This window comes from Dipodomys merriami, unplaced genomic scaffold (assembly GCF_024711535.1).
Source record: "Dipodomys merriami isolate MVZ:Mamm:240054 unplaced genomic scaffold, mDipMer1.0.p SCAF_249, whole genome shotgun sequence".
NCBI lineage: Eukaryota > Metazoa > Chordata > Mammalia > Rodentia > Heteromyidae > Dipodomys > Dipodomys merriami.
Window position 1 is genome coordinate 1,610,031 of NW_027203926.1, and position 27,860 is coordinate 1,637,890.

The window sequence follows — 27,860 nt, forward strand, 5'->3', positions numbered from 1 at the left end:
TTCTGATAGTCACACCTGAATTTACTGGACCTTATGATTAAGAATTAGAGACCAAATTAAGAAATATTCAAACTTTCCTGCTGGTGGTGTTGGCCATATTGTTTGTGTGTATGTGCCAGTCTTGGGCTTGGGCACTGTTCCTGAGCTTTTGGGCTTGAGGCTAACATACTACCTTTTGAGCCTCAGATGCACTTCCAGTTTTTTGGTGGCTTTGAACCTGATCCTCAGATCTCATCCTCTCAACCTTCTGAGTAGCTAGGATTACAGAAGTACTCATCTTCAGCAAAAATGCTCAGGGACAGCACCCAATTGCTGACTCAAAGCCCCAGGACCAGAACCAAAAATAAAATGCCTTGTAGGAATATCAAAAGCCCAAAAGGGGTCAAGTGATAGAGCAACCTGCCTAGCAAGCACACAAGCACACTTGCTAGCAAGTTTCCTAACTTCATCTTTGTTTAATATCCCAGAATAAGTATCACAACACTTGATATTTAACTCATTTTATAAAACTTGAAACAAGAACAGGGGCAAAAAACACAACAAAAAAGTGGTCTCATTTATTTATTTTAATAAACATAGGTAAGCATGTCAAATACCCTAACACTCGAAAACATATTTTTAGCCCAGCATGAGGGCACATGACTCAGGAGGCTGACATCCTGAGGATGGCGAAACCAGCCTGGGTTTCAAATTCCTGAGAAAATTTCTGAGACTCCCATCTACAAAATAACGAGCAAAAGTCGGGCTGGGGACGTAACTCAAATGATAGAGCATAACCTGAGCAAGCAGGGGCCCTGAGTTCAAACCCCAGTACTAATAATAAATTTGTTGCATGAATAACAAGCTCTAGAAATAAAAAGCCATGTCTACATGGAGAGGGCCGTTGCAGATGCCACACTAGTCAGAAATCCGTGTACAGCCCTACCCTACCCCTCACACCCGTTAACCAGCAGTGGGGCAGAGTGTGGGACTGGTGGCTCCCAGCCCGGCCTTCCGTGGGAGCCCCTGCACCACCGGGCACCCATGCGCATTACTCACCTGGTCAGGTGGGGGATACAGTTCTCCACGGCCCCAGGTTTCCATAACCCACCTCCTCCTGTCAGGCAGCAAGAAGGTTCTCCAAGGCACAAGCTCAGGCAGGCAGGTCGAGAACAACACTGCGCATGCTCCTGGATTTCAAGGCTGCCTGAGGACCAAACTGCACCTGCTCAGGGATTTCCATAATGCCTGAGGACCGCTCTGCGCATGCTCCTGTGTTTTCAAGCTGCCCGAGGACGGCTCTGCGCATGCTCAGTACGGAGGCGCATGGAGGCTGGTCGTGCTTCGTCCTAGTGTCCGAGGGTAGTGCGCCCTTCTTTCACTTCCCAGGCACATGAAAGTGCACCATCCATCCAGGCAAAAGTCGAGCAGTCTGGTAGGTCTCCGAACCCTGGTCTGTGGGAAAATCGGCGGCCGGGAGGAGGCCAAATGAGTACCGAAGGACTTTCCATCCGTTAGGGCCAGAGCCGCACAAGATGGCGGCTAGGCAGCCCCGTGGGCAAGTGAGGGAGTTGAAAAGCGTCCCCCGAATAGGGGCTGCCCGCGCCCGGCATGTTAGCCCTGTGGTGGGGAACACCTCGCTGGGGTGGGTCCACGCCCTGGTCCCCATCCGCACATTAGAGAAGCAGCAAGACGAACTCGTGAGGAACTAGCAGTAGAATGTAACCCACAGTGTAAGGGCCGTTGGAATTAGAGAGCCAGAGCAGAGCAACCTACCAGAAGACCCAGGGTTTGAAACAGGGAACGGACACCTTTAGGAGAAATTGTAAAAATCAAAGGATCGAGCCAGGTGCCGGTGGCTCCCGCCTGTCATCCTAGCTACTCAGGAGGCTGAGACCTGAGGATCACAGTTCGAAGCCAGCCCGGGAGGGAAACTTCGTGAGACTCTTATCTCCAGTAAACCACTGAAAACCCAAGTGGTGCTGTGGCTCAAGCGGTAGAGCGCTAGCCTTGAGCTGAAGAGCTGAGGGACAGCGCCCAGGCCCAGAGTTCAAGCCCCATGACTGACAAAAAAAAAAAAAGGATTGAGCTAGCAGGAAATACATATTTACATACATATATTCATACACACGTCGTGTGTGTATAAGAATTTAATCATACCGGAAAGTTTATGGTGGAGATCAGTGGTAAGCCTGGCTTACATGGGGAAATGGCATGGGCTTGCAGCCTCACTTTGAGAAGGAGCTTTCAGATGGAATTTCTCATCACTTGAGGATACGTACACAGAGACACAGGCATACCTCTTTAGGATAAAATTTAAAAATATCACAGGACTTATGTATAACTCCTAGATGTCATGGTTGGGGTTGCTCTGCCAATTAATACTTGTGTGTCCCATGTAGGGCCTGAACTCTGGGCCTGGGCACTATCCCTCAGCTCTTCAGCTCAAGGCTAGCGCTCTACCACTTGAGCCACAGCGCCACTTCCGGCTTTTTCTGCTTATGTGATGCTGAGGAATCGAACTCAGGGCCTCATGCATGCAAGGCAAGCACTCCATCACTGAGCCACCTTCCCAGCCCAAATTAATACTTTTTAATAATTCTTCTCATTAACTTGTAGGTAGCACAATTACATTGCATTGTATTAGATATAAATTTTCAAAATAAAGCACAATTTTAGAAACCTGTTTCCACATTAATTTTTATTAAAAAGAAATTACAAATATACAGAATCTACAGTAAAAATTTTGTGCTGCCATCACGTTAATAGTAAAAGATATAAGGATTTATCACATCTATTTCCAAACAACACCATTAATTAATAATGCACACAAATCTACAGTTTGATATTTAATATGTGTGTGTGTTTGCCTTAGTGAATGATTGGATGTTCCCTCTATAATGTGTAGCCTTTGTGTCATATTAAACTATATGAAAAAAAAACTACAGTTTGAACATTTTGGGGCAAGCCTGTCTAGAAACATACCCACTATACAACCATTATTTGTGATAGAGCAGTACTGGAATTGAACTGAGGGCCTTGTGCTTGCTAGGTAGGCACTTTACCTTGAGCCACACTCAAGCCCTTTTTAATCTTAGTTACTTTTGAAATAGGGCCTTGTTTTTTTGCCCAGAAGGCCTGCACTGTGATCCTACTGTTTATATTACATGTAGCTAGGATAACAGGTACATACCATCACACCCTGTTTTATTAGTTGAGAAGGAAATCTGAAGAACTTGTTTTGCATGTGCTGGACCCAAAATACAATCCTCCCAATCTCTGCCTGCTTGAGTTGGATTACCTGCATAAGTCACTGTCTTCAACTCAACCATAATTTTTTAGCTTTTCAAAAGCTTCCTTCCTTCCTTTCTTTCCTTCTTTCTCTCCTTTTTCTTTCTTTCTCTCCTTTCTCTCTTTCTCTCCTGTCTCTCCTGTCTCTCCTGTCTCTCCTCTCTCTCCTTTTTCCTCCCTCCTTTTTCCTCCCTTCTTTTTCCTCCTTCCCTCCCTCCCTCCCTCCCTCCCTTCCTTCCTTCCTTCATCTGCCAGTCCTGGGGCTTGAACTCAGGGCCTTGGCACTGTCCCTAAGCTGCTTTTACTCAAGGCTAGAACTCTACCACTTGAGCCACAGTACCACTTCTGGTCTTTTCTGTTTATGTGGTACTGAGGGATCAAACCCAGGACTTCATGAATGCTAGGAAAGCATTCTACCACTAAGCCACATTCCCAGCCCTTTCTTTTTATAAAACCTTTTTAAATTTTATTTTATTGTACAGAGGGATTGCAGTTATAAAAGTAAGTTAATGTATACAGTTCTTGTCAACATAGTGACCCCTTACCTCATTTTCTCCCACTTACCCTCCTTGCCAGTTCCCCTCCCCCTTGGCTTTAATTTCTGTTCCTCAAATATTTCTAAAACTCCACACCAATACCTGGATTTTTGATATTTCACATTGATACATCACTTTGTAAGTGATACATTTCTTTTTTTTTTTTTTTTGGTCGGTCGTGGGGCTTGAACTCTGGGCCTGGGCGCTGTCCCTAAGCTTTTCAGCTCAAGGTGAGTGCTCTACCACTTGAGCTACAGCGCCACTTCCGGTTTTCTGGTGGTTTATTGGAGATAGGAGTCTCACAGTCTTTCCTGCCCAGGCTGGCTTTGATCTGTGATCCTCAGATCTCAGCCTCTTGAGTAGCTAGGATTACAAGCGTGAGCCACCAGCGCCCGGCGTAAGTGATACATTTCTATTTGGATGTTAAATTTGCATACAATATCAAATCGACTTTAGGAAATTTCAAGCATCATCATAGTAGAGAGGGTTACTAGATAATTAGCAAGACCTAGATTTCTAAGTGTTAAGAAAAGGCAAACATTAGCTGGGTACCGGTGGCTCACGCTTGTAATCCTAGCTACTCAGGAGGGCTGAGATCTGAGGATTGAGGTTCAAAGCCAGTCTGGGCACGAATGTTCGTGAGACTCTTATCTCCAATATACCACCACAAAACCGGAAGTGGTGTTGTGGCTCAAGTGGTAGAGTGCTAGCCTTGAACTGAAAAGCTGAGGGACAGTGCCCAGGCTGAGTTCAAGCCCTACAACCAACTTAAAAAAAGAAAGGAAAGGGCTGGGAAGGTGGCTCAGTGGTAGAGCGCTTGCCTTGCATGCCTGAGGCCCTGGGTTCCATTCCTCAGCACCACATAAGCAAAAAGAAAAAAGCTGGAAGTGGTGCTGTGACTCAAGTAGTAGAGCGCTAACCTTGAGCTGAAGAGCTGAGGGACAGTGCCCAGGCCCAGAGTTCAGGCCCCACGACCGGACCCCCCCCCAAAAAAAAAGGAAAGAAAAGGCAAACATTTTGTACAAATAAAATTGACTACTGCTTGCTATTGATCTGAACAAGCTAAATGAATTACTAGTTTTCTCATGATTTTATGGATTTCTAGGTCTTGTGATTTTAAAAAGTAATGAATTCTTAATTTCCTTACCTTATAGAAAAAGCTTTTATGCAATTCACAAGAGAAGATTGGACTTAACTGTTCCAGCTAGTTTTTTTTTTTTCTTTTTTTGGGGGGAGGAGGTCTGGTCGTGGGTCCTGAACTCTGGGCCTGGGCACTGTCCCTCAGCTCTTCAGCTCAAGGCTAGCGCTCTACCACTTGAGGCACAGCGCCACTTTCGGCTTTTTTCTTTTTGCTTATGTGGTGCTGAGGAATCGAACCCAGGGCCTCATGCATGCAAGGCAAGCGCTCTACCACTGAGCTACCTTCCCAGCCCAGCTAGTTTTTATAGAAGGAGATTTGCTTATATCAAATGTAATTTTTAATCTCCATCTGCAATTTTGTCGAATATTTTATCCTAAAACTTTTTTTTTTTTTTGGGTCCCATCGTGGGGCCTGAACTCTGGGCCTGAGTGCTGTCCCTCAGCTCTTCAGCTCAAGGCTAGCACTCTACCACTTGAGGCACAGTGCCACTTCCGGCTTTTTTCTTTTTGTTTATGTGGTGCTGAGGAATGGAACCCAGGGCCTCAGGCATGCAAGGCAAGCGCTCTACCACTGAGCCAACTTCCCAGCCCCTAAAACTTTTTTTTGAGCTAGGTTCTCACTAACTAACCATGTGATCTGGAATTCAAGATCCTCCTGGTCATTGTCCTGAGTGATAAGATTAGAAGTGTACACCACTATCCTCAGCTCTGCTTATCTTAATTCTTTTTTTTTACACAATCTGTTTATTTTTTACAATTACAAAATGAAGAAAATATATGTAATCTGAAATTTTTTGTTTAATGTCATTTTAAATCTCCACATAATATTGCCTTCTAGGAATATATCTTGAACCATTGAATAGTTGTTCTTATTAAGAAACATTCTAAGCCAGATGCTGGTGGCTCATGCCTGTAATCCTAGTTAACTCAGGAGGTTGAGATCTGAGGATTGTGGTTCAAAGCCAGACTGGGCAGCAATCTCCATGATACTCTTATCTCCAATTAACTGCCAGAAAACCAGAAGTAGAGCTGTGGCTCAAATGGGCAGAGCACTAGTCTTGAGCAAAGTTGCTCAGTGATAGCATCCAGACCCTGAATTTAAGCCTCATGATTGACAAAAGACAGATTCCCCTGAAGCAAAACCACTGGTTGGTCACAAGATACGTGCATCCTTCAGGTTGTGATGTATCTTACCCAGTGGCCCCATCTGACATGGAGAATGGTAGGTGTGGTGGACAGAGGGGGCTGACTCAAGGAGAAATGCTTGAGTCAGTAAATGTTCATTTACTTGCTGAAGATTCACTGTTGTTAGGTGAGCTGCTGGAGATCATGTGGGGAAAGAATCCAACTCTCCTACTCTCCTGTGTGTTTCTCCTTCCATGATGGCAGGTCTGGAACACATGTAGCTCTGTAAATAAGGGTGCAACTTAAATGAACACAAAGGACAGTGCAGGTACACTGTGCAACAGAAGTGGCCATTGCTACATGGGGCGCCATTCCAGCATCTGTGCTGGTATCCCCTGCACACAGGCCCAGGAGCCTCAGCACCAACTTCCTAGACACCTGTTATGCAGAGCCAGGTTCTGCTAAGGGCTGACTGGGGGACACTAGAAGGCAGGAGGAAGCAACAGTTACTGTGTCCCCTGAGACACAGATATAGGGACAGGGGCACAGGCTACTGCCTGTGGCAACAGCAGCCTTGTTATACTGCCCCATCTCAGGCAATTTACCCTTCCCCAGATGGTTCTTTTATCCCATTTAGCAGGGTTTTGTTTTCTTTTCTTTTTTAAACTTTTTATTTTTTTTAGGGAGTATCTCTTTATGTAGCTCAGACTGGTCCTGAACTTGCAATCTTCTTTTCTCAGCCTAGAGTGCTGCAATCATAGGCCTATGTCACCATGCTTTGCGTCCACACTTGATTCCCACCTCCCCCTTCCCCCACCAAGGTAAGGTTCTAGGGTTCAAACTCAAGGCCTTAAGCTTGCTAGGTAAGTGCTGTGCCACTTGAGCCATCCCTTATGCTTTTTTTGTTGTTGTTGGGTCGTGGGGTTTGAACTCTGGGGCTGGACACTGTCCTTCAGCTCTTCAGCTCAAGGCAAGTGCTTGTCTTAATTCTTAAAAGGGTGGGAGGATAAATGAACATCCTCAGGCCAGCAAATATAGGATAAATATTTCCATCATAATGGGTAGTAATGTTTTGTTTGATAATTTAGTTATTAATAACTTTACTACTATAAAATGTGCTACTGCTAATGCTTTTCTCATTTGGATAAAATTTGCAGATTTAGGCATCTGAAGCCAGTAGTGATTTGAAGTTCATTTTAGAAGTTCTTAGAGAATAAAAAGTTAATTCAGAATTCATTTTTATGCTGCTCTTTTTGTGTCTAATCTTAACATGTTAGTAGGAAGAATCTTAAAGATATTAACATTCTTAGAGTCAATAAGACACTCTTAATTTTTTTTTACCAACTAAACAAAAGATGCATTTAACATAGATTTGTTTTCTGCTCCAAATCTATTTGATATTTTAAAATACCTTCCTGGGGCTGGGAAAGTGGCTCAGTGGTAGAGCGCTTGCCTTGCATGCATGAGGCCCTGGGTTCGATTCCTCAGCACCACATAAGCAAAAAGAAAAAAAGCTGGAAGTGGCGCTGTGGCTCAAGTGGTAGAGTGCTAGCCTTGAGCTGGAGAGCTGAGGGACAGCGCCCAGGCCCAGAGTTCAGGCCCCACGACTGGACCCCAAAAAATAAAAAAAAAATACCTTCCTGACCTCTCACTTGAGTATCTCGTAAGCATCCATTCCTGCTCCATTCTCACATCCATTTTAAAATTCAGATCTGTAGTATTTCTTATGTGAATTACTAAAATGGCCTCTAAATTACTCTCCTTGTCTCCATGGAATAGCTCAATTTGTGTGTGTGTGTGTGTGTGTGTGTGTGTGTGTGTGTGTGTGTGTGTGTGTGTGTGTGTGTGTGTGTGTGTGTGTACATGCATGTGTACTTGAGCTCAGGACCTGAGCATTGTCTCAGCTTTTTCACTCAAAGTTAGTACTCTAGCCGGGCATCAGTGGCTCACGCCTGTAATCCTAGCTACTCCGAAGGCTGAGATCTGAGGATTGCAGTTCAAAGCCAGCCCGGGCAGGAAAGTCAATGAAACTCTTATCTCCAACAAACCACTAGAAAACCAGAAGCGGCTCTGTGTGTCAGAGTGCTTGCCTTGAGCTGAAGAGCTCAGAGACAGCGTCCAGATCCAGAGTTCAAGCCCCATGACCAACAACAACAACAAAAAAGTTAGCACTCTACCACTTGAATCACGGATCCACTTTCAACTTTTTGTTGGTAAATTTGAGGTAAGAATCTCACAGACTTTCCTACCAGACTGGCCTTGGACTATAATCCTCAGATCTCAGCCTCTTGAGTATCTAGGATTATAGGCATGAGCCATCTGCACCAGGTTGTATCTCTATTTTTAATCAGATCCTTTTTCTCTTATTCACTGTAAAGTTTGTAGTTTGGAGGGGAAAGTGCTGTGAAGTAATTTCTCAGTATTTTGAATTTTTTTAAATTGCTGTTGTAAGCTGGGCTCACATCTGTAACCCCAGCTACTTGGAAAGGATGACAGTTTGAGGCTAGCCCCAGCAAAAAGACTCCCAATCTCAATGAATAAATATGATGTTACAGACCTTTAGTCTCTGCTATGTGGGAAGCATAGCTAGAAAGATGATGGTTTAATGCCAGCCATGAGCAACAAACTTAAGACCCTATACAAAAAAGTAACTAAAAAGCAAAAAGTGTTGGAGTTGGAGTTCAAGTGGAAGAGCACCTGTCTGGCAAGAAGCCCTTGAGTTCAACCTGCAATATTGCAAAAATATACAGGAGAGAGGGAGGAGGAGAAGGAACAATATTAAACTGGCAGTTTGGAAGTGATTTTTTTCCATGATCGCATCATATAAAAAAAAGGTATGTGCCAGGCACTGGTGGCTCATGTTGATAATCCTAGCTACTCAGGAGGCTGAAATCTTAGGATCATCATTCAAAATCAGCCCAGGCAAGAAAGTCCGTGGGACTCTTATCTCCAGTAAACTACTCCAAAAAAGCTGTAAGTGGTACTGTAGCTCAATTAGAGTGCTAACTTTTAGTAAAAAGAGGCTCTGGGACAGCACCCAGAAGACCCTGAGTTCAAATACCAGGACTGGCGCGCGCGCCACACACACACACACACACACACACACACACACACACACACACACACACGATGTATTTACTTATGCTGTCACTTAACAACCTTTTTATTAAGTCAGTTTTTTTTAGATTAAACCTAACATCCACAAATAAAACATTTTTTCCTTCTCAATAATTATACTTACTCCTTTTGCATGTTGTTGTACATTCACCAGAATTTTTATTACATACTAAGGCTGAATACACACTAAATATTAAGTACTAAACATGATTATTTCTTTGTTTTATTTTTAGTTAAATTACAAATCTTTCCTACCATACTTTATATCTCAATTCTTGTAATAGTCTTCTTTATCATGATTTTTAAGAATATTTCTTATTTACCTAGAAAGTATAAATGAAAGAATCATCATGAAAAGTATTTCAAAAAGAAGAGAAGATAATTTTAAAAAGGTAAAGTATTAATGAAGCTCCAAAGGACTTCTAAATGTTTTTATAGCAATAAATTTGATTAAGATGTAAATTTTTCTAAAGGTAATTTACACTTGCACTCATTTGCTTTTGTGTTTCCTGTCAAACATTTTGATTTTTAAACAACTTTTCTGCGACTTGAGCATAACAGTAATGGATAGAATTAGGGTTTATAGAGGTCGTTAAAATCACCCCCTTCCCCCCCGTTTAGTGGGGCTCCAGTGGCTCAAACCTGTAATCCTAGCTACTCAGGAGGCTGAGCTCTGAGGATTGTGGTTCAAAGCCAGCCTGGGCAGGAAAGTCTATGAGACTCTTATCTCCAACAAACCACCAGAAAACTGGAAGTGGTGCTGTGACTCAAGTGGTAGAGCACTTGCCTTGAGCTGAAGAGCTGAGGGACAGAGTTCAAGCCCCATAACCAACCAAAACAAAAACAAAAACATCCCCCTTGGGCTGGAATGTAGCTTAGTGGCAAAGCACTTGCCTAACAAGTGCAACATCCTGGGTTTGATCCCCCAAAAAGAAAAAACAAAAAATAATGCACTTTAAAAAAATCATTCCTCTGCTTCCTTTCGGGCAAATAAAAATTCACCTAGTAGTTTTATCCATAGTAGGTGTGGGCTTCACAGTGTCCCTTGGTAGTTAATTTTAATTATCTAGCATTTCTCACAGTGGAACTGAAATGCTTTTTTTAAATCATTTTTTACTTTTCCTAAAAGAACAGGATAATTTATTGAGTCTTAGTAAATCATGAGTTATATTTATTAAGCCCAACAAACTAAGATTATCTTTTTTTTCTTTTTTAAAATTTTAGAAAGTTCATTTAGTTCTCATTTGGAAAAAAGTATATATATTTGTATAATATGTTTTCAAATATCTATAAATTGTGGAATGGATAAATTGGGCTAATTAACGTGTTACCTTGCATCCTTATTTGTTTGGTGAGAATATTTTAAAAATCTACTCTGCAATTTTCAAAATAGAATAAATGGTTACTAACTCCAGTTAATAACATGTACAGCATGCATCATGTTGTGCAATAGATCTCTAACTTACTCCTCCTGCCTTTGATCAGTGTCTTCCCAACCTATCTCCAATACTCTTCCAGTCCAAGCCCTGTCCTCCAGTCTACTAAAGTTCTATGAATACAACTTTTCATACATTTCATACAGTATTTGTCTTTCTATGCCTGGCTTTATTTTAACATAATATCCTCAAGTTTTATGTTAAAAATGACATGACTTCCTTATGTTTAAAGGCTGAATAGTATTCCACTGTAAATATACTATATTACCCATTCATCTGTTAAAGGACACACAGTTGATTTTATATCTTACCTATTATGAAGAATGTTGCATTCAATATAGAAGTATTGATATCTTTTTTTCATGCTGGTTTCCTTTTATTTTTGTATATGTATCAAATAGTGAGATTGGTAGTTTTTTTTTTAAATTCTTTGAGGAAATGTTTTTTTCCCCATAACTGTACTAATTTACATTGCCACTAACACACTAGCCATGTGCAAAGCATCCTGTTTTCTCTACATTCTCACCATCTTTATCTTTTATGTGATAACCTTTCTAACTGGGATGAAATGCTACATCATCATTGTCATTTACTTGTATTTCTCTGATGATTAGTGATGTTGAGCATGTTTTATACACAGTTGGTCACTTGTATCTTTTCATATGAGAAGTGGTTATTCATTGTCCTTGTCTGTTTTTAAACATTGAGTGATTTATTTTCTTAGTGTTTTGTTTTTGTTTTTGTTTTGTTTTGTCAGTTGTGGTGCATGAACTCTGGGCCTGGCACTGTCCCTAAGCTCTTCAGCTCAAGGCTACCACTTTGAGCCACAGTTCCACTTCCAATTTTCTGGTGGTCAATCGGAGATAAGAGTCTCATGAACTTTCCTGGCTAGGCTGGCTTTGTACCACGATCCTCATATCTCAGCTTCCTGAATAGCTAGGATTGTAGGCATGAGCCACTGGCGCCCAACTTCTTACTGTCTTTTATAATTCCTTACAGATAGATAGATAGATAGATAGATAGATAGATAGATAGATAGATAGATAGATAGATAGATAGATAGATAGTTGTTGTTTTGTTTGAGCTCAAGGCTTCACTCTTTCTTGGATGTAACTGGTGCTGTACCATTTAAACCATACCTACAGTCTGGCATTGTTAGTTAATTGTAGATGGATTCTCATAGACTTTTCTGACCTGGCTGGCTTCAAACCTTGATCCTCCAAATTTCAGCTTCCTGGAAAGAAATATTCAACAACATACTGAATTTTTAGCAATGGTAGGATATTTGATTAGAATTACCAGGAGGCCATGAGAAATAATGTTTTTGATGTCAGAAGAGTAGTCAAAGCTGAAGACAAAGACTTAAGAAGCTCATAGTACATCTCCAGAGCCTCAGAATGAACCTGACTTTAGTCTGTAGGGAAGAAATATGACCACTGATAGATATAGGAAATTGAAGAATAGAGGTCAAGAATGTAGAAAGAAAATAACATTGCTCAAAATGTTACAGAAGAGTCAATCAAATAATAACTAACACTAGCGAAATGTTAAATTTTCATAGTGTTTCCTTATATGCATGATTACATTTGGCTCTTTTGGAGATACTTGAATGAACACTAAGAACTAACCACTGAATTATATCATTGAATGATCCTTTCAGATACTACAGAGAGTAATTTCTTAATTTAAAATTTTTCCATATTGGGCTGGGATGTAGCTCAGTGGCAAAGCACTTGCCTAGCAAGTACAATATCCTGGGTTCAATCCCCAGTACCAAAAAAGAAAAGACAAAAAAATTTTCCATAAGCCAGGCACCTATGGCTAATGACCATAATCCTAGTTATTCAGGAGGCTGAGATCTTAGGATCACAGTTCAAAGCCAGCCCAAGCAGGAAAGTCCGTGAGACTCTTATTTCCAATAAACCACAGAAAACTAGAAGTAGTGCTGTGGCTTAAGTGGTAGAGCACTCAACTTGTGCTGAAGAACTGAGTGACAGAGCCCCAGCCCAGAGCCAAGCCCCACAACCAACAACAACAAATCTTTAGTATATAAAGAGCTCGTACAAATGAATAAGATGAAATTTAAGAAAATAAGCAAAGAGTATAAATTATCATTTAAAAGGGAATGATAGTACCACAAGCTGATGAAAAGGTGTTCAATGACAAAAACTGATGCAAGTTAACTCCCCCTGTTTTTCTTTTTTCTTTTTCAGGAATCAGAAGAAACAAATAGCATTGTGGACAAATATCTCTCAAAAGGTTCTCAATCAGTATACTATAGTCCTGATGTTCTTAGTTTTCATTTTTTATATGTTTAGTATTATTTATCCAATTGTTGAATAAGTTGTTTCTGAGTCCTAATTTGGTAATATACCTTTTTGTTATTTATGTTTTATTAGCACACACTAGCTATACAAGGGCTGTTTCTTTATTACCCTTCTACAGAAACATGCAATATGCCCTGATCAGTCTCACACTCTAACACTGTCCTTCATCCTCTCTCCCCCTTCTTAGAAGAGTTTCAGTGTTCTATTTTCATATATACCTAGAAAGTATAATTCCCACTGGTACTTCTTCTGCTTCAGAGCTTATTTTCTTGTCCTTTTTTTTTTTTTTTTTTTTTGGTCGTGGGGCTTAAACTCTGGGCTTGGGTGCTGTCCATGAGCTCTTCAGCTCAAGGTGAGTGCTTGAGCCATAGCACCACTTCCTGTTTTCTAGTGGTTTTCTGGTGGTTTTCTCTTATTGGAGATAAGAGTCTCACGGACTTTCCTGCCCGGGCTGGCTTTGAACCCTGATCCTCAGATCTCAGCCTCCTCGGTAGCTAGGATTAAAGGCGCGAGCCATCAGCGCCCAGCTTCTTGTCCTTTTTTTAAAAGTAAATATTAGTTGTTCGAGGAGTTTCACCTTGATACCTTGTACATGCATTTTTTCGGAACCTCAAAAGGTTATACAAGGGGGTTACTTTTAACCTGTCCATCTGAGTGTCCAGTGCCTGATCAGAGGTACCCCAGTTTTTTAGATTTTGTTAAAAGATGTCAATGATTATTTTCATGCATAGTTTGAAGTGTTTTTTGTTTGTTTGTTTTTTGCTGGTCTTGGGGCTTGAATTCAGGGCCTAGGCACTGTATCTGAGCCTCTTTGTGCTCAAAGCTAGCATTCTACCACTTGAGCCACAGTACCACTTCTGGATTTTTCTGAGTAAATGAGTCTCATGGACTTTTTCTACCTGAGCTGGCTTTGAACAACAATCCCCAGATCTCAGCCTTCTGAGTAGCTAGGACTATAGGCCTGAGCCATTGGCACTCGGCTTCAAGTTCTTGAAAGAGTTTAAAAACACAAACTTCCTAAATAATAGAGGACATAAGGAAATACATTAAAAAATCAATTCATATAATAAAGGTAAGTTCTATTTTACCATCTTTCTTCATAAGCATGGAGAATCCACTAAATGCTTGAATGATACTGTATTGGAATTTAAAGATACATACAGAACATGCTTCAGAAAGCTCACAGTCTTGGGAACCTTAAAAATAAATAGTAGTTGATCCTTGGTTTTGCATTCAGCAAATATTTATTGAGTATCTGTCATTCTAAAGTCTAGGAATACAATACTAACAATTTGACTAGTAATTTTTAAATTATACAAGTGAATACTCTCCTTGAGACTATAAAGAGTCTTATAACCTATTGTGATTTTTCTCTCTGGCCACCTTTTATTTCTTTTTTTTGGGGGGGGGATCCAGTCTTGGGGCCTGAACTCTGGACCAGGGCGCTGTCCCTCAGCTCTTCAGCTCCAGACAAGCACTCTACCACTTGAGCCACAGCTCCAGTTCTGGCTTTTTTTCTTTTTTGTTTATGTGGTGCTGAGGAATCGAACCCAGGGCCTCATGCATGCAAGGCAAGCACTCTACCACTGAGCCACCTTCCCAGCCCCTGGCCACCTTTTATTTCTGCCTACACTATCTTTAAGGATTCAGTGGAAGAGAAAAGGCAAAATACAAGAGAATAATAGATTCTCAGATTTTTTTTCTGAACCCATGACTCTACAGCTACTGTTGTTATTGATCCATTCAGTTCATCATTTAGAGGATGAAGAGAAAATAACACATGGCACATAAGTAGGAGCCTTCTTCATGGCCTACAAAACTGATTATTTCATTGTCTCTAAGAGCTAGCTAGCTAATGTAGAGGTGAAATATATCATGCTGATTTTACAAAAGATTTAAAATAGAAACCTAGAAATTTATCTTTTTTCCTTTCATACTCCTTTTTCCATTCCAGTTTAACTATCAAAATAACTTGATTTTAACATCTGTAGCTGTAGAATATAAGTGTTCTCATGGAACATTATTTTCTCTAACAGGAATAAAAAGCAAATGTTGGTTTAGCTGAGCTTTTTGGTGGTGGTGATGGTGGTGGTCATGGGGCTTGACCTCTGGGCCTGGGCACTATCCCTCAGCTCTTCAGCTCAAGGCAAGTGCTCTACCACTTACGTTACAGCACCACTTCCAGGTGGTGAATTGGAGATAAGAGACTCACGGATGTTCCTGTCTGGCCAGACTTTGGGATCCTCAGATCTCAGCCTCCTTAGTAGCTAGGATTACTGGCGTGAGCCACCGGCACCCAGCTAGAGCTTTTGATTTTTTTATTTAAAAGTTTTGTCTGTCTACAAATAGAGAGTGACTGTCAGGTCTTCGTCAGTCCCATGAAAGACGGATGGGGTCTGAGGAAAGGCAAGTGCGGCCCCTAGCCCATTCCCCAGCCTCCCTCAGCCCGGGACACAATCAGACGGAGCAGGGAGTCAAGTCAAGCAGAAAAAAACTGGTTTATTAACACAGAGCAAGCCCTTTTTAAAGCAAAAAAGAGAGGGTGGCATGGCAGGGGAGGAAGAGGAACCAATCACTGTCAAGGTCATACCCTATCATGCACCTAAGCTTCCACAGGCTAGTTATGCACTGAATGTAAAGCAAATTGGGCTCTGCCCACTCAACTCCCTCTCAGCCATCTTTGCTGCCCATGTGCTCTACAGATTCCCCCTTTTTTGTTTTAATGGCAGACTCCCCCTCCCAGTTAGTTATTCCTTTTCCCTCCTCTGTAAAGGTTATGTTAACAGGATTACATTGGTAAGGATAGCATTGGCTATGCAGGAGGTTCAAGGCAAGTCTGGGGGGCGAGATTCACCAGACAAGGATAGAGAGGGCCCTTGTGCATGATCCAAGAGCCCGTCCCAGTTACCTCACATCCCCACCTAGCACAGTAATAAACATCAGTCCCACCACAGTTAGAAATGGCCGAAGCAGTTCAGTTAATTCCTGGGCATATATAAAAGTCAATATCTTGTAAGTTCGTCCTTTTCAGAACAAGGGAGCAGCCTGGGTATTGGGAGTTCCACACATGCGGCACGGTGCATCCTCATGGGCCCCCACACTCAGGCCATTCTACTATAGTCCAGAAAAGCAAGGAAAATTTAAAACAAACTGCAGACATAGCAAAGCAATCCTGGGCACCTCGTGTCTTTTAAGTAAGCCAGTTCCTTGTACGTGCCTTTAAGGGTCAAGATGACCTTTGAGCTTTACTGTCAGCTCCCAATGGCTCCCAACAACTGACTAATTACTAGAAGTAGCAAAAGAAGGTGGCAGAGAGTGGAGATGTCATAAAAGAAACAAAATTTAGGTAAGTATTCATTTCAGAAGAGAAGGAGAAAGGGGCATCTGTTGGATTTTAAGCAGTAACCTAGTCTTCATGATTGTCATGATGCTTAGAAATACTTGCAATTTGATGCAATCCCATTAGGCAATTCTTGGTCTTATGCATGACCAGTTGGAATCCTTTTTGGAAAGTTGTTAATATGCAAACATATTCAAGTATTTTTCTCTATATTTTCTCTACATTTTCTAATAGTTTTGTAGTTACATTTAGAACTAATTTTTGTAGAGTAAACAATCAGGATCTAGTTTCAGTTTTCTCCATATTTTTCCAACATCATTGTTGAAGAGGCTGTCTTTTCCAATATTTTTGATACTTTTGTTAAAAATGAAGTTCGGGGGGGACCAAGATGGCGACGGGGCAGTAGAGAAACGCCACAGCTCTCTCCAACCAAAAAGAGAGTTCGAGTTCCAACGCTTAATCTCCCCAAGAGACCGACAACAACAAAAAGACGAACGCTCAGAGAAAAACCAGAGGCGGAGAATAACAAAAAAAGAAAGAGAGGAAAAGAAGAATTTCAGAACAGAGAAAAGCGAAGACCCCTCCCCCAACCTTTACTGGCCGCGCGGCAGTGCGCCAAGCCGCGGCCGGCCGGCCCGGCGGGGGCTGCAGGAGCCCCAGAGACACAGGGGGCCGCTTTCAGATCACCAGGTACCGGTTTGCAGAACAGCAGATCGCCAGGAACAGAGAAACCTACCAGCCAGGAGTCTCCACGAGGATCCCACCCCCACCCCTCACTCTCCACCCGAGCAGAGAGGCTCCATCCCGCCAAAGCCGCTTGGCACCAGCAGCATGACAAAGGGACCTCTCGGCAGACCACCCGCCCGATCGCGGACCCGGCAGGGCTGCTTGGGCCCCAGAGGCACCGCGAAGAAGCTGCCTGAGCGTGGACACTTTTGACCCGACAGCTTCGACAGAGGCGGAGACAGAAAAGAATCACACAGAGCCACCACCGCCCAACCCAGCCCGCAAACCACCCCAACTGAACTCGGATTGCAACAACTGACGACCTACACCACACAGAAACAACCAGCTCCAGGGTGAGTACCCTACAGGGGAAGTGTATCCCTCAAGGGAGACCAGAGCTGGAGGGAATCCCCAGACCCTGACCTAGACTCCCTACCCCAACACCTGGACCACAGGACCCACTAAAACTGGGAACTGTTTGAGAGCTCCACCAGCCCGTGGAGCACACTCAGCTGGCCAGGCTAGAGCAAGAGCGCCCCTGGAAGGGAGCTTAAATGCCCAAGCCAGGAACAGCGCCCCTGGGTCAAGACTACCAACAGTAGAAGAAATTTGAACTGTGTCCCCCAGGCTGTATAACCTAGGTGGTATACACATCAGCACAGACCTAACGAGTGCACTCCAGGCTGCATAACCTAGGTGGTATACACATCAGCACAGGCCTAACGAGCGGGTTCCAGGCTGGGGCCGGAACCAGGCCCGGGGATCCGGCGCCTGAACAACACAACCAACTCCTCCCAACTGAAGTAAAAAGCTGAGCATACGCCTCAACAGAGGGGAGAAAACCAGGAAACAACACTCCCCGGGAAGCACGCCTGTGACAACAAAAGACCTGGAGGCCCAGGACAAGAGAAGCCCAAACCCCACCAAAACTCCACCCATATACCCTAGACTGGGAATTGGGCAACACAGGCTGCCAGCATCTGATAGTAAGCAGGAGCTCAGACTGTTAAGGCGGCTCAGCAATAGAGTGATAGTCTTGGATGTATGAGGCCCTGGATCTGATTCCTCAGCATCACAAAAGCAAAAAGGGTCAGAAGTGGTGCTGTGGCTCAAACGGTAGGGTGCCAGCCTTGAGCTGAAAAGCTGAGGGACAGCACCCAAACCTAGAGTTCAAGCCCACAACCAGCCCAAAACAAACAAAAACACATCAGGAGCCTATAGCAGACTCCAGTATTTGGGAGAGTGCATCCAGAGCATCTGTTCTTCACAAGAGCACCTGTAGGAGCAAACACAAGCAGTCTAGGCTGCTCAACCCTTCCAAAGGCGGGAACTGCCAGCAATCTACAGCAGAGAGCTGAGAATCCTAAGTAAGTCAGAATAGCAGCTGGAAATAGGCTCCAAACAGAACCCAGATCAGGCACAGACTCTCTCTACCAATACAGAATCAGCAACCAAGCAAAGACAGACACCCCAAAACAAAATTGAAGAGCAGTCTCCTGAACCTCCATGCGAAAATCACAGAGAAAAATCACAAGGTTTACCACCACCCAGGACAGCAAGCTCACCTCAAAAGCCAGCAGCCACGCAGGGGAGAGCCCTAGTGGGAGCAAAGCAGGAATGGAAGACAAAAGCTACATCCAAGGGTTGCTGGAGGCAATGACTCAAGAAATAAAGCAAGAAATTGATCAGAAATTGAAAGAGCACAAGGATGAACTATCCAAAGAGATACAGGGTATCAAACAAGAGATGCATGCAAAAATAGAAGCTGCACAAACCTCAGTAAGAAGTGAGATAAACGCCAAATTAGAGATAATGCATACCTCATTGAGAGGTGAGATCAGTACTCTGAGAACCAACATTGAATCCATAAAGGGATCCATTTCCTCCATGCAAACCACAATAGAAGCCACTGTCAACAGAGTGAATGAAATGGAAGGTAGAGTGTCAGATACAGAAGACAGAATATACTAACTGGACCAAAAAGTGACAGATATGGAAAAATCACTCAAATTAAACCAAAGGGAAATTCAAGAGCAAGCAGATAATGCTAAAAAATTTAACCTTCGCATAATTGGAGTGGACGAAGGTGAGGAATTCCAGAGCAAAGGAATGCAACACCTATTTAACAATATAATCAATGAAAAATTTCCCCACCTCAAAAACGACCATCTTAACTACATCACAAAAGCTTATCGAACACCCAACAAGCAAGACCCCAGGAGAAACACTTCTAGACACATTATAGTAAAAATGATAGATCTGAATAATAAGGATACAATCCTGCATGCAGCAAAAATGAAGAAGGAGCTATACTACAACAGGAAAAAAATAAGAATCACTGCAGATCTCTCCACACAAACAATGAATGCAAGAAAAGCCTGGGAAAGCACCATACGAGCCCTGAGAGCCAATAACTGCCAACCCAGACTGATATACCGGGCAAAGCTAGCATTCACATTTGATGGAGAACTGAAAACTTTTAATAGCAAAGAAAAACTAAATGAATACATAAACATTAAGCCAGCATTACAAAGAATTCTAAGAGGGGGGACGCAACCTGAAGAAAGCAACCAGGAACTGGGGCCTGCCCCAAACAGGCGTTACTCAAAGTCTAACTGAGCAAGCACAGGAGGAAAGGAAAGAAGAAAAACTTAGGAAAACGGAATGGCAGGGACAACAATGCATCTCTCTATACTTTCTCTTAATATAAATGGGCTGAATTCGCCAATTAAAAGAAAACGAACTGAGGACTGGATCAGAAAACAAGACCCATCCATCTGTTGCCTTCAGGAGACCCACCTCTCAGCCAAACATACAAACAAACTCAGAGTGAAGGGGTGGAAAAGGATCTACCAATCAAACGCCCCCAATAAGAAAGCAGGTGTAGCTATCCTGATATCTGACAAAATAAACTTTTCATTAAAATCAGTACAGAAAGACAAGGACGGACACTACATATTAATAAAGGGAACAATCCAAGAGGAGGATATAACCATCATCAACTTATATGCCCCAAATATTGGTGCACCCAGATATGTCAAACAAATGCTCTCAAACTTACAGAATAAAATAGATCCCAATACGATAATACTAGGAGACTTTAACACACCACTCTCACCAAAGGACAGGTCTACCAACCAGAGGAGTGGCAAAGAAGCTACCGAATTAAGAGAGGCCATACTTCAAGCGGAATTAACTGACATCTACCGAGTATTTCACCCTAAAACAACACAGTACACATTCTTCTCAGCAGCTCACGGAACTTTCTCCAAAATAGACCATATCATAGTTCATGCAAGGAACTTAAGCAAATACAAAGGGATCAACATAATCCCCTGTATCCTATCTGACCACAGTGGAATCAAGCTAGCTCTCAATAACAAAGCATACCGCAGAAATTTCTCTAATACATGGAAATTGAACAGCACACTCCTTAACAATGCCTGGATAACAGAAGAGATCAGAGAAGAAATAAAGCATTTCCTACAACTCAATGAAAATGAAAACACCTCACAAAGAAACTTGTGGGACACAGCAAAAGCAGTCCTGAGGGGCAAATTTATTGCCCTCAGTGCCCACATCAAGAGAATGGAGACAGACCAAGTAAATAATCTCATGTTGCAATTAAAACAGCTAGAAAAACAAGAAAAAATGGGACCTAAAGCTACTAGACGAAGCCAGATAACCAAATTAAAAGCAGAGATTAACCAATTAGAAAATCAGAAAACCATAACCAAAATAAACCAAACAAAAAGCTGGTTCTTTGAAAAAATAAACAAAATTGATGGCCCATTGGCTAGATTAATTAAAAAAAGAAGAGAGGAAACCCATATTAATAGGATTAGAGATGCCACGGGAAACATCACAACACGTACCCAATATATCCAAACAATTCTAACAGACTACTTTCAAAAGCTATACTCTCTAAAGGAAGAAAATCGGGCAGAAATGGATGCATTTTTAGAGAAATACAAGTTGCCCAAACTGAGCAAAGAAGAAGTTAACCAATTAAATAAGCCAATATCCTATAATGAGATACAGGAAGCTATCAAAAGTCTTCCAACAAAAAAAAGCCCAGGACCAGATGGATTCACAGCAGAATTCTATAAGACCTTTAAACAAGAACTAATACCCATACTCCTCAAGCTCTTCAGAGAAACAGAGAAGGAGGGAGCTATCCCAAACTCATTCTACGAAGCCAATATCACACTCATCCCCAAACCAGGCAAAGACCCAACCAAAAAGGAGAATTACAGGCCAATCTCCTTGATGAACACAGATGCAAAGATCCTTAACAAGATTCTAGCTAACAGAATCCAGAAACACATAAAAAAATAATTCACTATGACCAGGTAGGCTTCATCCCAGAGACACAGGGATGGTTTAACATACGTAAGTCAATAAATGTAATCCAACATATCAACAGAGCCAAGGTCAAGAATCACATGATTATCGCCACAGATGCAGAAAAGGCCTTTGACAAAATTCAACATTCATTCATGCTAAAAGCTCTGGAGAAAATAGGAATAGAAGGAACATTTCTAAAAACAATAAAAGCCATTTATGACAGACCAATAGCCAATATTATACTTAATGGGGAAAAGCTACAACCAATTCTCCTAAAATCAGGAACAAGGCAAGGATGCCCACTGTCTCCACTCCTCTTCAATATAGTCCTAGAACCCTTAGCCAGGGCAATAAGGCAAGAAAAAGACATTAAAGGGATCCGCATAGGGAAAGAAGAAGTTAAACTATCCCTTTTTGCAGACGACATGATACTATACCTCCACGATCCCAAAAACTCCATCCCCAAACTCTTAGAAATCATAAATCACTTCGGCAAAATAGCAGGATACAAAATAAACCCACAAAAATCAGTTGCCTTCCTATACACTGATAATGTACAGGAAGAGAGGGAAATAAAGGGAGCAACCCCATTCACAATAACCTCCCGAAAAATAAAATATTTAGGAATTAACCTAACCAAAGATGTAAAAGAACTATTTAATGAGAACTATAAAAAGTTAAAGAAAGAAATGGCAGAAGACACTAGGAAATGGAAAGACCTCCCATGCTCCTGGATACGCCGACTTAATATAGTAAAGATGGTAATACTTCCAAAACTAATATACAAATTCAACGCAATTCCTATTAAAATCCCAATGACGTACATCACTGAAATACAGAAAACAGTCCAAAAATTCATATGGAACAACAAAAGACCTAGAATAGCCAAAACAATTCTAGGGGATAAAAACAATATGGGAGGGCTATCCATGCCGAACTTCAAACTCTACTACAGAGCTATAATAACAAAGACAGCATGGTACTGGCACAAAAACAGACCCGAAGACCAATGGAACAGAATAGAAGATCCAGAAATAAATCCACCGGCCTACAGCCAGCTGATATTCGACAATGGAGCCAAAGACATACAATGGAAGAAACACAGCCTCTTCAACCGCTGGTGCTGGGAAAACTGGGCAGCCACATGCAGAAAACTAAAAGTGGACCCCAGCCTATCACCATGCACCAACATCAACTCAAAATGGATTAAAGACCTTAACATTAAACCTGAATCTCTGAAATTACTGCAGGACAGAGTAGGAGAGACACTTGAACTAATAGGCACAGGAAGGAACTTCCTGAACAGAGTCCCAGGGTCACAACAAGTTGGAGAGAGACTCGACAAATGGGACTACCTTAAAATAAAAAGCTTCTGCACAGATAAAGCTATCGCAACCAAGCTAGAAAGACAACCAACTAATTGGGAAAAAATATTTACCAGCAATATATCAGACAAGGGGTTAACATCCTGTATATACAGGGAACTCAAGAAACTAATCCCTCCCAAACCTAACAAACCAATTACTAAATGGGCAAGGGAACTAAAGAGGGACTTCTCAAATGAAGAAATAAAAATGGCAAAGAAACACATGAGGAAATGTTCATCATCCCTGGTGGTGAAGGAAATGCAAATAAAGACAACCCTGAGATACCACCTTACCCCAGTCAGAATGTCCCACATCCACAAATCAGCCAACGACAAATGCTGGAGGGGATGTGGAGAACGAGGAACGCTATTACACTGCTGGTGGGAATGTACACTTATACAACCACTTTGGAAAGCAGTCTGGAGGGTCCTTAGAAAGCTAAAGATTGACCTCCCTTACGACCCAGTCATACCACTTCTAGGCATCTACCCTGAACAACAGGAACCAATATACAAGGACACATGCACCTCCATGTTTATTGCAGCACTGTTCGCAATAGCTAGGATATGGAAACAACCTAGATGCCCCACCACAGATGAATGGATCCAAAAATTGTGGTATCTATACACAATGGAATATTATGCAGCCATTAGAAATGACAAAATAATGGCATTTGCAGGGAAATGGATGGAGCTAGAAGGAATCATGTTGAGCGATGTAAGCCAAGAACGAAGAGACAAACAGTACATGGTCTCCCTGATAAGTGGATGATAAATCCAAAATGTTAGGTGATATGACAAAACTAACAGGACTTAAGAAACAAAGAACTCCCACTCATCTGGTTGAACCACTACCAAATATCCCCACGCTGCTGATCACATATATGGTATATAACATGTGAGCACCGTTATATGTTACAGACTGTGATAGACAATTTGCTCCAGGAAAGTTAGAATGAACTTGTGACTTTAAATGAGCATCATTATTCCACAATACTGTGAATTTCCAGAAATTAAGTAATCACTTAATCACAATCAAAAAAAAGAACCTGGGAGAAGGGAGGGAGGGAGGGGATGGTAGGGGGAAAACAATGGAGGGGGTAACAATGTTCAAGAGGAAGTGTACTCATTACCTCACTCACGTAACTGTAACCCTCTGTATAGTATCTTTACAATAAAAAAATTAAAAAAAAATGAAGTTCAAATGGCCAATATAGACATGAAGAACTGTTTGATATTCTTATCCATTGCCAATCAAAGCAACCCTCAGATTTCATCTTACCCTAGTCAGAATAGCTATCCCCAAGAAAACAAATAACAAGTTCAGGGAGAAGGAACTCTTACACACTGTTGGTAGGAATATAAATTCGTACAGCCAAACTGTAGAATTAGCTTACTTGTTCATAACTGATTAATGATAAAGGAAATTTGTATGTCTATACAGGAGCATTATTCAGCTGTAAAGAATGAAATGAAATCACTTGCAGGAAAATGGATGCAACTAAAGATCATTATGTTAAGATAAATAAATATGATTGAGAATGACAAATATTCCATGTTCAAATGTAGGCATGGAGAGACTTGGAAAAAATTATATTAAGTGAAGTAAGCCAGGCCCAAAGAAACATAGGTCCCATGGTTTCCCTTATTTGCAATAACTAGTATATGTCTGAGACAAGCAGAAATGGTCAGATAAGTTGATGTTAGGTGAAATGCTATTTTTTCTAACATATTTATAAGATGATTCCTTTGTTGCTTTGTATGTCTCTCCCCCATGGTATAACCCCTGTTTTCACTGTATTTGATGTTGGTTATAATTTGGGGAGGGGAAGGGAAAAAACAAATTGTTTAAATAGAGATACAAGTGACCCATTGCAACAATGAGATGTACAAAACGTATGTCAAAAAAACGAACTTTACAACTTTGGCGAGGAGATGGGGGGGAGGGGGATATGGGAAGGGATGGTAAGGGGAAACAAAGGAGGAGGCAACAGTGCTTGATAAGAAATGTAGTAATTACCTTGTTCATGTAATTGTAACCCCTCTGTACGGTATTTTCACAATAAAAAAATTAAAAAAAAAACAGAATCATGAAATCCATTGAAGTTCTCTTAAATGCTAGATATTGGCAGCTTACATCTATAATGTTAGCTACTCAGGAAGCTGAGATGTGAGGAGTACTTCAAACCTAGCCAAGGCAGGAAGTGAGACTCTTCAATTAACTACCAAAAAGCCAGAGGTGGAGCTGTGGTTCAATTGGCAGAGTGCTCTTTGAGCAAAAAAGCTCAGGGAACATTGCTCAAATTCTGAGTTCAAGCTCCCCTCCCCCTAACTTAATGTACCAAATACATACTAATATACTAAATACATACAATTAAATTATTTTTACAGATTATTTGTTGCTTAATTATAATAAAATGTTGTGGACTATATTGTTTTTCTTATTCAGATGCAGAAGGCAGTCAAAACATAACAAAGATACTGAGAGGCAAAGTAAGAGGAAAGCTAAAAAGTACTAAGGTAATATATCCTGTTTTCATATTTATAGTTTTGTATGAAATATGGAGTGTAATAAACTTGGTTTTTTGTTAAGAAAGAGCTGAGGTTCAGTCTAAATATAGCTTTGGGGGCTGGGAAGGTGGCTCAGTGGTAGAGCGCTTGCTTTGCATGCATGAGGTCCTGGGTTCGATTCCTCAGCACCACATAAGCAAAAAGAAAAAAAAAGAAAAAAAAATAAATATAGCTTTGTAGTTCCAAAAGGTTTCAAGTTCCTGCCCTTTTATTTCATAATAATCCTAAAATATCAAACCTAAACTAAGCAAAGTTAAGTGATTTAGTCATAGTAATAATATATGATATCTTAGGGAAATACATACACAAAAAATAAACATTGAGAGCTGATTGTGGTAGTGGTAAAGTGCTTGCTTCATAAGCATTAAAGACCTGAGTTCAATGCCCAGTATAGGAAAATAAAATTTAATTTGATTTGGCCTTGATTCAGGTGCTCCAATGACAGAGCACTTGAGTAGCAAGTATGAGGTCCTGAGTTCAATTCCCAGTACCAGACAAAATTTGAAATATTTTGAATAAGACTTATGAGCTCCATTATGTTTTAAAAGAAAAGAAAGAGAAAGAGACGGAAGGAAGGAAGGAAGGAAGGAGGGAGGGAGGGAGGGAGGGAGGGAGGGAGGGAGGGAGGGAGGGAGGGAGGGAGGGAGGGAGGGAAGGAAGGAAGGAAGGAAGGAAGGAAGGAAGGAAAACAGCTCGGCACCAGTGGCTAATCCTAGCAACTCAGGAAGCCAGCCTGGGCAGGAAAATTTGTTAAGACTCTTTTTTTTTTTTTTTTTTGTGGTCCTGGGCCTTGAACTCTGGGCCTGGGCGCTGTCCCTCAGCTCTTCAGCTCAAGGCTAGCGCTCTACCACTTGAGCCACAGCGCCACTTCCGGCTTTTTTTGTTTTTGCTTATGTGGTGCTGAGGAATCGAACCCGGGGCTTCAGACATGCAAGGCAAGCCCTGTCATTTGTCTTTCTGAAGCTAGCTTATTTTACTTAACATAAGCTCTTTTTTCTATTTTTCTGCAAATAATATGTTTTCATTCTTTGTGGATGTACAGAGGGCTTACAGAGGTGATGTACAGAGGGCTTACTTATATACATAAGGTAGTGAGTACTCTTTTCTTGTCAAACATTCTTTCATAGCTAAGGATGATGAACATTTTTCGTATGGCCATTGGTTATTTGTACTTCTTTTAAAAACTATTTTCTCCTATATTAATTGGATTATTTATTCTTTTGTTTGTTTTGGTGTTTTATATTTGAGCTATTTGTATACACAGCATGATAACTCCATGTCCAGTAGCTCTACAATGTAATTTGAAGTCAGGTTCTGTGATTCCTCTAGCATTGCTGTTTTTGTTCATAATTGCTTTTGCTATTTGGGTATTTTGTAAAATTTAGGCTTGTTTTTTCCATTTCTATGAAGGATGTCATTGAGATTTTGATGGGTTGCATTGAATCTGTAAATCACTTTTACTAGTATACTTGTAAAATGGAAGGACTGTCTTCTCAGAGTTTTCTTCAATGTTTTTCTAGTGAATTATATTTAAACAATATTAAAGATGATCTCTAGTGTACAGAATTAGTTTTAAAAGTTCAGTATTTAGTTGCACATTTGAAGCTTGAAATGACCAAACATTTCATATTTTTAGGGAACCGTGTTATTCAGAGCATAGGCTAGGTAGCTGTAACAAAAAGATTCAAAGTAAACTTCTTAATATTAATAGAAGTTTTACTTGAAAATAATTGTCCTTCTAGGTAAATTAGTCCAAGCTGATGGGAGATTACCACTATATTCAACTTCATCCCTGAGACCATGGCAAAGCTCTGCTTTTTTCAAAAGGATTGCTAGTTGATATTTCAAGGACAGGACTTGCAAACTGCACACATCATTTCTAGTACAAGAATGTGGGAGAAATATTGAGGTATCCAGCTAACAACAGATTCTGTTGTTAGAGATGAGAGAAAATACAATGAACAATTGGTAGTTCCTGCCATAACACATAGAGATTCTGAACATTTTAAAAGCAAATCTTTCTATTGTTTTTTAATGGTTCATTTTTATGGACTTTACAGTACCTTTCCTCTGTAGTAAAAAAAAATTTTAGATAAATTTAAAAATAAAAGCAGACTAATGTGGATGCCTATGTATATGTTACTCATTCAGCATGTCAATAGAAGCATGCCTAACTTGGGTATCATGGTATATAACTATGAATAGTTAAGTTTACCAAGGTTAAATCATTGAATATCAAAAAAAAAAAAGGTAAGATGGAAGAGAAATTGCTTTTAAGAATTCCCATACCCATGGGCTGGGAAGGTGGCTCAGTGGTAGAGTGCTTGCCTTGCATGCATGAGGCCCTGGGTTCGATTCCTCAGCACCACATAAGCAAAAAGAAAAAAGCCGGAAGTGGCGCTGTGGCTCAAGTGGTAGAGCACTAGCCTTGAGCTGAAGAGCTGAGGGACAGTGCCCAGGCCCAGAGTTCAGGCCCCACGACCGGATCCCCCCCCAAAAAAAAAGAATTCCCATACCCAGTAATGGGAAGGAGAGAATGAGAGAGAAAGAGGGAACAGC

General features: G+C 41.3%; 1 protein-coding gene across 1 annotated transcript in view; it reads left to right on the top strand.

The window, feature by feature from the left end:
• Nucleotides 1-1,341: 1,341 nt before the first annotated feature.
• Nucleotides 1,342-27,860, top strand: part of LOC138836087 (protein CC2D2B-like) — a 99,499-nt gene continuing 72,980 nt past the window's right edge. The window contains exons 1-4 of the mRNA XM_070034576.1: nucleotides 1,342-1,414; nucleotides 9,516-9,580; nucleotides 12,838-12,883; nucleotides 25,180-25,250. Coding sequence (XP_069890677.1) covers nucleotides 9,539-9,580; nucleotides 12,838-12,883; nucleotides 25,180-25,250 — 159 coding nt within the window. The 5' untranslated portion in view covers nucleotides 1,342-1,414; nucleotides 9,516-9,538. The remainder of the gene's footprint in view (nucleotides 1,415-9,515; nucleotides 9,581-12,837; nucleotides 12,884-25,179; nucleotides 25,251-27,860) is intronic.